We start from the raw sequence: 10,426 nt of genomic DNA, 5'->3' as shown, positions 1-10,426 counted from the left end.
GTTTCAAACCTGATTCACACCCAAACCTGACCTCCCATCAGAGCTGCCCTAGAATGCAGCTATCTAGGCAGGAATAAACTGAACACAAGTCAGACAAGAGCCTCAGGGCATCTGCCAGTGCAAACAGCTTCCTGCAAGAAAGAGAAACACTGGTCAGAGCCAGAGAGTCAGCATTAGGCTGCCCCCAGGATAAGAAAGTACACCACTGTATGAGTCAGTTTTCCTTGCTATGACAAAATACCTGAAAAAATAAGGGAGGAAGGATTTATTCTGACACAGTTTGAGGTTTCAGGCCATGGACAGGTGGCTGGCTTTGTTGCTCTGGGTCTACAGCAAGGCACAAACATCATGGCAGGAGGGCCTGGCAGAGGGAAGGTGCTTACCTTGTGGCAGCCTGGAGCAGAGAAAGGAAGACAGGAAGGAATCAGGAACAAGATATACCGTCAAAGGCTCACTCCAGTGACCTGCTTCATCCACCCGGGGCCCACCTTCTAATGGTCCATTCAGCATGAACTCACTGATGGACTAACCCACTGATAAAGTTAGCACCGTCATGCTGGGCACTGGTGGCTACACCTGTAATCTTACCAGAGGCAGAGATCAGGAGGGTCACAGTTCGAAGCCAGCCCAGGAAAATAACTCGAGAGACCCTATCTCGAAAAAACTCCTCATAAAAAAAGGGCTGGCTGTGTGGCTCAAGGTGTAGGCCCTGAGTTCAAACACCACTACTGCAAAATAAATAAAAAAATTAGGTTAACACCCTCATGATTCGATCACCTCTTAATATCACCACCAAATGGGGACCATGCCATCAACACATGAGTCTTTTAGGGAGACATTTTTTATCCAAACTAAAACATCCATGAAAGCTCGTGTGAACATCCTAGATCAAATCCCCTGGAGCCCCATCAGGCAGTGATAGAGATTATAGCTGCAATCCAGAGAGATATCGCAAAACCAAATTAGAGGAAAAATCACAAATACGTTACTTAATAAAGTGTATTTTTCCTAATACTTTGTAAAACTGCCAATTTGTTTAGAAGCTAAACATATATCTCCCTTCCACACTCACTGGGGCTTCCAACTCCCAGGTTCCGACCCATTACATGAACATGTATGTCAGAAAAGGCCTTAGACCAGACTGTCCAGAGAAAGCTGAGTTCATCACAGCCATTCTAACACTGGCTCAAATGCCTGACAGGGTGACCATCCAGGTAAGCAAACCGTAGTCTATCCAGACAGCTGAACATATAGCATCAGAAGGAAACAGCCACTGACAGGTGCAAGATGGAGTAGGAATCTGTGAGCTGAGAGAAGTAGCCAGACACAAGAACACGTACAGAATGAGACCACACACTGGAGATTCTAGAACAGGCATGCCACCCACAGGGACAGGAAACCGAACAGCAGCAGTCACTTCTGTCAGGATGTGGAGGGACCTGCAGGGTCACCAAGGTGTGTGTTTGTCATTAGAGCTCAGCCTGTACACCTACTTAGTGCTTGTTCTGAGCTAAATTGTGTTACCCTATTCATGCTGAAGTCCTAAACTCCAGGACCTCAGAATGTGACTGTATTTAGAGATGGAGTCTTTAAAAAGGTGACTAAGTTAAAATGGATTCTCAGGGTGGTCCTAACCCAACATACCAGGTATCCTTATAAGAGGAGGTGATCAGGACAAAGACATGCACAGAAGGACACAGTGAGGACACTGAGAAGATGCCAAGAAGAGAGACCTAGGAAGAACCCACCTCCAATACCTTGATCTCAGCCTTCTGACCTCCCCAAATCGCCAGGAATTAACGTTTGCTAAAAGTTTAAGCCGCTGCAGTGCTTAGTTTTGGCAACCTGAGCAGATGAATGCAAAGTTTCATGCACCCTCAACAAACAGTTCTTAATTTCAGGTTGGGTTGAAATACAAGAGGTGAGGTGAGAAGACCCTTTTAGCAGCGCCATGCTTTGCATGTGTTTACAGTGTGTTAAAAGATCCCAAGGCACTTACCTTCGCAGCATGTATTTACTCCATTATCTGATTTTTTTTCGGTGCCTTTTTTGCTTGTTTGGTTTTTGGTTTGGCAGTACTGGGAACTCAACTCACATTTGCTAGTCAGGAGCCCGACCACTGGAGCCACCTCTCCAGCCCCCCAAAGCACTTCAAAAAATCTGCTCTGATTAGGGAACCTAGAGACCACACCGTGCACCTGATCAGGGGCAGGAGGGCTGTGACGAGCGGACTCATAAGGGACACTGTGGACAGCACTGCCCGTGGGGCCGAGGCACACAAAGCAGCTGTAAGGAGTCTTTGGACCGAGGGCCGCGGGAGGATCCTAGCCCGGGCTCACTGGCTGTGGCCTGGCCTCGCGGCCACGGGGACAAACCCAGAAGAGAGGGATGAGCACTGAACTGCTTCCGGGGTGCCCGGATCGGCCACGATTGAAAATCAGGATGAGGCGCACTGCCCTCACACTTCGGGCACGTAAACAAGGAGTATCACCAATTTTCACAGTTGTTGAAGTATCAAAACAACAGACACTGCGCCTTTCCTGCGCTGCACAACCCAGGAGCCCCGCCCCCGACCTAGCCCCTACTTATCCCAAGCTGTGCCTCTTACAAGTGCAGCCCCGGATCTAACCTCCAAACTATCCTACACCGCACACAAATCATTCCCCCACCACTCCACGTGAACCCTTAGCCACGCCCTTGGCTTTTCCCGCGCCCCCGAGTCCCGCCCCCGACTTGGCCCGAAGCCTATCGCGCGCCGCTCCTCGAATAATCCCCGCCCCCTGCCTCTCCCCAGCCTATTCCTCGCCTCGCCTCGCCCCGCCCTCGCTCCACAGTTGGCGCGCGGCTGTGACGTTGAGGTCAGCGCGCGGTGCGCGCGGCGGTCTGCGTCCAGCGGCCCCGCGGCCATGCCCAAACGGGGCTGCCCGTTCGCGGACGCTGCCCCCCTGCAACTCAAGGTCCGCGTGGGCCCGAAGGAGCTGAGCCGCGGAGTGTTCGCCGAACGCTACTCGCGCGAGGTCTTCGGTGAGTGTGGGCCGTCGCAGCTTCCCGGTGGGCGGCGGCCAGAGCAGCTGGCCCGGGACGCTCCTGCCCCGCAGCGCCAGCTTCCTCTTCCCCACTTCTTCCCTTGGTCTATGCCAAGCCGGGACCTTGACCCACGGAGGTCGCGCAGGCACGAGAGGCTCGGGGAGGGACATCCTGGCAAGCCCAGGAGTCGAGGCGGCACGGGCTGGGTGGCAGGGACTGGCTCAGGGAGATGCAGTCGAAGCTGCGTCCTGCAGGGTGATCCAGCCAGCGGGGACAAGAGCGGGAGAGGGTAAGGTGGTGGGAACAGCAAGGATAGGCCGCAGGCCTCGTTCGGGAGAGACGAGACCGCCTAATGCAGAATTTCAGGCGTTGATGTTGCTGGGCATCACTTTGGAGTGTTTGACCCCCCCTGCTATGGAAGGTGCAGAGTGGCGCTTGCTTTACCAAGTGGTTAGGTAGTGAGTGCAGTTAGTGAAAGATCCCGAGTGTTTGTGCCCTTGGGATGTGGGAGAGAGCCCAGGCTTCCAAAAGACTCCTCTCAAGGCCCCAGCTCTCCCCTTGCAGCTTCTCACTCCGTGTCTGCTGCTGCTGTGCCCTTTCTCTTTCTCTTTCTGCGCCCTGGTGTTGTGAGCTTTCAGAGGCCATGAAATGAGGTGATGAAATATGTGAGACTGTGGACTGGCTGAACTGTGAAAATGTGACCTCAAAATTACAAACATTGTGCAGTCAAAAAGAAGAATTAAATCGAATTGGAGCCTACGTCTTTCTCTACCCTCTCTCTTGAGCACCCCATCCTGGAGCACTCGCAGGGGCATGTCACTGACAAGCCCAGGGCCGGGAGGGTGCTGTGTTCTGGGGTGTTCCCTAGTAAGTACAGAACACACACTTTGAAGTCACATGGAATGACTTCGGAACCCCAGCCCACACTCTGGTCTCTTTACCTCGAATCGACCAGGAGCCCTTGAGGACAAGGACTAGTCTCAGCATATGAGCCCTCCTCCCCCCAGTTCCCATCCTAAAGGTAGGAGATGGCCCTGGGTGTAGCTGGGTCAGCCACAATATTACCTTCAAGTTTCCCACAGTCATTGCCTCTACTGATTTCACAGCCCCCAGCTCGAGGGCCAGCATTTCTGGGACTATTACTGGGCATCTGATTTTGTGAGACTCCCTTGGTGCCTCCATGTAGGTGGAAAACCACTGTTCCTGGTGCTGAGCAAACACTTCAGGTTCTGGGGATGGGCAAGCATCTGAGGCCCACAGAGGCCTCCATTGTCTGGAGCCTGCTGCTGCTATGTCTCTCTTGCCCCACTGATCAGTGAAGAGGATGCTCACTGGCCTGGGGTTGTAGGCTCAGCTGTGAGCCTCTGGCTACTTCCTGCCTACTTGGGGGGCCACCTGCTTTTGAGAAATAATGTTTCAGGGTACAGTGCTGACTCTGCATATCATAAGGCCATCTTGCAGAACAGGGAGTGCTGGGAGGGAAGAGGCACAAGCTCAGTGAAGCTAGACCAGCTGTGGTTGCTGAAAATTAGCAGACTGATCAGAGAAGGAGCCCCTTATTGGACACAGGTGGGTCCAGAGGCTATCGGGGGAGATGGCAGCTGAGCTGGAGAAGGGAGAGAGGAAAGAGCATTTTCAGCATAAAGGCAGAGGAGGCCCTGGCTCACCAGGGAACATGATGGACCAGGGTTATAGTCACAAAGAGGGACTTACTGTGCCTCAGTGGTAAGGCCATGAAATAGCTGGACGAGAACTCTGTGGCTGCACAGTGTAAACTCAGGGAGTGGTCTGTCTCCCCAGAGAAGACCAAGCAGCTCCTTTTCCGCGGGGCCCAGGCCTGCAGGGACCATGTATGGGTCGAAGGCTGTGCCGTTGTTCACCTGCCAGAGTCCCCGAAGCCCGGCCCCACAGGGGTCCCTCGAACCACGAGGGGACAGATGCTGATCGGACCTGATGGCCGACTAATCAGGAGCTGTGCCCAAGCCTCTGAAGCTGGTGAGTGGCCACCAATGGCTCTTCCTGGCTATGGCACTGAGGGTGGATGGTGGCAACAGGGTCCTGCCAGAGCCTGACAAATTGGGAAAACGGCTGGCTTGGAGGCTCCTGTTGTTGGGAGGCCTGACCTTCACTGATGGCCAGGTCTGGAGGTTGTTAAACAGGTGGTGCCCCACCTAACCTGCAGCTCTCACATAATCCAATGTGGGTGGGAGCACACTGGTCAGTTGTCTGTATGGGGTGATGCTGAGATCATCAGCTGATGGCTAGTTAAAAACAGTTTCCTGCTTTATCCCTGAGTCCAGGAGACCAGGTACCTCCCGGTTAACCAGTGAAGCAGTGGGCCACACCTTGAAACATAGACGGGGACACAGAATTTTGATAAAGGGATCAAGAAAGACCTAGCCCTTCCAGTACGAGGTACTAGCAGTAGTGCTGATCTGGAGTCTTGTGTCTCACCAGTGCAGTTGAACCCTGGTGCTGAACTTGGCTGGTAGTTGTCAGAAGGATCCAGTGGTAGATGGGGCTGGGCCCTCTGCCCTCAGTTGCAGGAAGAGAGAGACAGGTAGTCCTACAGCCCCTCATTCTTCTAGTCTCCTTCCAGGGTTGACAACCTGGTGTTTCTTCCTCACAGACTTATCTGGGGCAGTGCCAATTGCCTGCTCCTCATGTGTGCGAGCTGTGGACGGGAAGGCGGTATGCAGTCAGTGCGAGCGGGCCCTGTGTGGTCAGTGTGTGCGCACCTGCTGGGGCTGTGGTGCTGTGGCCTGCACCCTGTGTGGCCTCGTGGAGTAAGTGCATGGGTCCATAGAGCTGCTGGAATCATGGTTCCTTCCCCCATGAGGGTGCTGGGGAGCCCTGGTGTGCCATGCAGGAGTTGGGAGGGTACTCCATGGCTGCCATCTGCCATTGACTAGCAGGATGGAAGTTGATGGTATTAAGTGCTTTGCCTGACATTTTTCCTGAAGATTTAATGATCCTTTCTAAAGGAAACCCGAATTTCACAAATGAACAGCTGTCTTTGGTTTCCTAAAAACAGCTTCTTATCTTAAGCAGCTTCCTGCTTTGGTTTCTTTCTTTTTTTTTTTTTTATTTTATTTTGTGGCACTGGGATGTGAACTCAGGGCCTACACCTTGAGCCACTCCACCAGTCCTTTTTTGTGATGGGTTTTTTTCGAGATAGGGTCTTGCGAACTATTTGCCTGGGCTGACTTTGAATCCAATCCTCCTTATCTCTGTCTCCTGAGTAGCTAGGATTACAGGCGTGAGCCTCTGGCACCTGGCTGAGCTTTGGTCTTCTAAGCCTTCCCATTAGGACTATAAGAGCCAGCACTTTCTCACAGCTCCATTTCCTGTGTCTGTAGAAACCCTCATGTGACAGCAAGTACACGCTGCAATCAAGTGTGTACCACTTTTGTTTATTGGGTTATCAGTGGTCTCTTAAGCAGAAAATGGAATGTTGCTTAGCTCTGTGTGTGTGTGTGTGCACGCGCCCAAAAGCATGTGTGCATACACATTCTTTCAATGAAGCTGACTGGTCTGCTACTTACTCTTGCCCTGCCCTTTAAGGAAGATGTGCTCCCCAAAACATACATAGAATCGGTTCTGATGATCCAAACAAGTTCAGACCCAACAACTTGTAAAACTAACCCAGTAAAATTGAAAAACACAGATGTGTGCCACTGGCTCATATATAATCTTATCTACTTGGGAGGCCGAAATTGGGAGGATCGTGGTTAAAGGCTAGCTGAAGCAAATAGTTCAAGAGACTCCATCTCCAAAATAACCAGAGCAAAATGAACTGGAGTTGTGGCTTAAGCGGTAGAGCACCTGCCTTGCAAATATGAAGCCCTACCCAAAAAAAAAAAAATTGAAAACCACTTATCACATGGAGAATGCTTTCCTTCAAGTCACTCTTCAGTTGGCGAGGCCAGGAAAACCCTGAAGGAGTGCTTCAGGAAGAAGTACCAGGCCCTGTGGTCAGGTGTGTGGGGTGACTCCCACCATCCAACTTGGGTTTGGGTGTTGGGTTGGTCACCAAGGTGGCACAGTCTTTCTGTAGTCTTCACAGCCTAATTCATCTCTTCTTGTTGACATAAGTCACAAAGGGCAGGGCCTTTCTGGTGTCCAGTGTATTCTCACCAGGGAAGATGTGAGCACAGCAGAGCAAGTTGAGGGGAGCCCGGGGGAGGGGGAGGAAGATTGGGAACCCTCATCCAGAGTCCTGTGCTGCCCTGTACATTGTCCTGCAAGGATACCCTAGTGCTCCTCCCAGCCTCTGCTTCCTCTTCCCTCAACAGCTGCAGAATGTACCCTGAGATGAAGTGGTGTGCCCAAGCTTGAATGCCAGGACTGCCCTCTATAGCCTTCTGCCCTCTCCCTCTGCAGCTTCAAACACAGCCCTGGATTCCTGGGTCAGGATAGCCAGCAGAAAACAAGGATTTCTCTCTAGCATGACTTGGGTTTAACTAAAATGAGGCCTGGCCAGCCACCAGCATCCTTTGGGTGGCTCTGTGCAGACCCAGCTGCTTTGTTCTCTGCGGGCTCCCATGCTGCTAGGTGCTGCTCTGTGGCTACCTGTGGTACTACCCACAAATCATCTGAGACATCATGTGGCCGGTAGTTGTGGCTCACAGTGTGTGTCTTTACTTATTTTGCTCAGTGTATTGCCAGCTTTCAGTGTCCCTCCTTACTAGCTGCTCCCTGTGATTGGCTGGCTCCCTCAGGGTCTTGGGCTATCAGAGGAAATCACTAACATGCTTCCGGGGTGACCCATTGTAGTCCATCGACTGCAAAGACTTGTGAGCAGTTTCTGGGAAGAGTCTTTGTGGCCCCGCAGCCTGGTCACTCCAGCACCATAACAAAGTGCCACAGACAGCAGCTTAGCAGAACTTACTCTCACAGTTCTGAGGCTGGAGGTCCAAGGTCAAGGTGCCAGCTGGAGTGGTTCTTGGGGCTGAGAGAATCTATGCCAGGCTTCTCTCCCAGCTGCTGGTGGCTATTAGCAACCCTTGGTGCTTCTCTGCCATGGCCACCTTCCTTCTCTGTCACCATGTTGTCTTCTTCATGTGTCTTTCTCTTTGCCTGACATTCTCTTTAGGACACTAGTCACTCTTCTCCTGGGTACCCTCATCTTAACTGATTATACCTGCTCACCCAGTTGAGCAACAGGGACAGCTGGAGCTCAGGTGTTTGACCTGTAATATGTCAGTGTGATACACCACCTTCCAAAGAGGGCAGTGTTCCCAAACTGTCCCTAAAATGCTACTGTCATATGAGCCAGTCTCCAAATAAGGTCACATAGTAAGGTGTCCTAGGGTTAGACTTCATTTGTTGGAGAGAGGCACAATCAGCCCCTAACACAGCTTTTCTGTATCTTCCCTGGTAATGGTGCAGCTACAGTGATGTTTGTGAGAAGGCGCTGTGCACCAGCTGCGCTATGTTCGAAGTCTGAGATGGCCATGGATGGCAGCCTCTCCTGGATGGCACACCGGGTGTTCGTGCTGAAGAGGGCAAGAGTGGCTTTTATACATTATGTTTTGTACCCTGATGTCAGAAATGAGTAAACCTCTTTATATTTGCATATGAGGACTCAAGTCTCTGTTAACCCTCCTTAGGGTAAAGTATGGGGCCTGCCTCGGGCTAGAGCCTGTCACCTGGGAAGGTGACAGTATTGGAGCCAGAAGAGCAGGCCTGGTTGCAGCACCTACCATCTGCTCAGCATGCATGGGAAGTCTCTGTTCATCATCCCACCTGACAGACAAGAAAGCCCACCCCTGAGTGTTCCTTTACAGCCTTGTCCAGGAGTTGGACTATCACCTGTGTGCTAGGCCACCTCTCATTCTGAAGTGCCACTATCACATGCCTGGCCTTTTGATACCTGCAGAGCTGGGGTCCCAGGTGACTTAACAGGAGCTCTGGTGTTATGGTGGGGGTGGAGGTGTCTGGTGGTGCTGGAAGATAACAATCCTTGCCTCATTTTGAGGGATGTACTTTGTGTAGAGCCTTGGGAGAGGTGCAGACAGAAGGGGTGAGGCAGCCTACTGGGCCAGAGCCAGACATCTGGCCAGTCCCTACACATGCATCCCTGAGGGGCCAACTTGGGTGAGGTGGGTCCCAGTCCTCTGGGGTGACTCTAACAGAGATGTAGGGGCTGTTGGCAAGGTGGCCTTGTGCCTGGGGAAAGCCTGCACTGCTAGAGACAGTGGGATGCACCAACCAGTTTTGAGGGGCAAGTAGTGCTGGTTCTTGAAGGAAAACCGGTGGTCTGGGGACAGTGGCCTAGAGCTGTGCCCAGAGTGGGTTTTATGGCCGGGCTGAGATGCTGCAGGCAGTGCAGGGTAGAGAAAGGGCCCATAGAGAGGTCATCAGCCAGCAAAGCTGCCAAGAATGGGATTTTATATACCGCCTGGGGTGTTCTCTGGACCAGGAACTCTGGACCATCTCAAATGGCTGCAGTGCTGTAGCTGACTGCCTGCCACTGTGTGCCAAAAGCTCCAGAAGCAAGGGTTTAGCCATGTGCTGGCTGTCCTTGTTCAGGCTCACCTGGCTTCCCAAGGAGGATCCAAAGCCTCCTTCCAGTGTCCACCTTCAGATCCCAAACCCAAGGCCCTCATTTCCATTGCCTCTGTTGCCACCTGTCCCCAGGCCTGCTCTCTCTGGCAGGCCCTGTCCATTCCCCATCCCCCAGCCAGCCCACCTGTGACATATAAAATGCCTACTGCCACCAGACTCCATTGTCAATCAGAGTCACTGCCTGCAGCCTGTCTACATACAGTGACCAAGTCCATCTCTCCTCTGCCCCAGTCTTCCAGTGGCTAGCCATGTCCCTAAAAATGAAAGCCAATGACCTCACCCCTCCCGCATCCCCTCCGTACATTCTCCCCAGTCTCCCCACCCCCAGTGCACTCAGTAAGTTTCTACCTCAGCACCCTTCACTTCCTGCTGGCGTCTTCTGGAGGAAGAGGGTGAGGGACAGGGCAGTCAGAGCTAGCACGCTGGCTCACTGGAGTGTAAAGTGACACAGAGCGTCCCTTCAAAGACCCGTGCATGAGGAAAGTCAGGAAAAGAACAGGTTCCCAGCAGGAGAGCCAGAGCTGCCTCCTTCACAGGGCTTAGCAGGGCATTTACTGCACGTTGAGGCCCCTCTAGCACCTGGCAGATAGCTCTGCCCCTTCCTGACTGGAAGCCAAGCCTGACAGAGGTGCCTGAACTTTAACAGCACCCCAGAACAAACCTCTTCTTGAGTACAACTCCCAAGAAGATAAAATTTACATTGTGTGGTGTCCAATAAAGACAAATATACAAAGAAACAGGAAAATATATGCCATGGTGAGGAACAAAACCAATCAGCAGAAACAGAAGTGACTCAAGTGGTTGAATAATTCCGTCTTACGTAGACAAG

At 52.3% G+C, this 10,426-nt stretch overlaps 1 protein-coding gene across 1 annotated transcript; it reads left to right on the top strand.

The window, feature by feature from the left end:
• Nucleotides 1-2,844: 2,844 nt before the first annotated feature.
• On the top strand, nucleotides 2,845-8,605 carry Siva1 (SIVA1 apoptosis inducing factor). The gene is made up of 4 exons (XM_020172023.2): nucleotides 2,845-3,024; nucleotides 4,828-5,022; nucleotides 5,657-5,813; nucleotides 8,419-8,605. The coding sequence occupies exons 1-4, from the start codon at nucleotides 2,907-2,909 to the stop codon at nucleotides 8,474-8,476; spliced, it is 528 nt and encodes a 175-aa protein (XP_020027612.1). The 5' UTR covers nucleotides 2,845-2,906; the 3' UTR covers nucleotides 8,477-8,605.
• The last annotated feature ends 1,821 nt before the right edge of the window (nucleotides 8,606-10,426 follow it).

The sequence above is a fragment of the Castor canadensis genome, chromosome 3 (genome assembly GCF_047511655.1).
Source record: "Castor canadensis chromosome 3, mCasCan1.hap1v2, whole genome shotgun sequence".
Taxonomy (NCBI): Eukaryota; Metazoa; Chordata; class Mammalia; order Rodentia; family Castoridae; genus Castor; species Castor canadensis.
The sequence above is the reverse complement of the archived record's forward strand: the minus strand, read 5'-3'. Positions and strand labels throughout refer to the sequence as shown.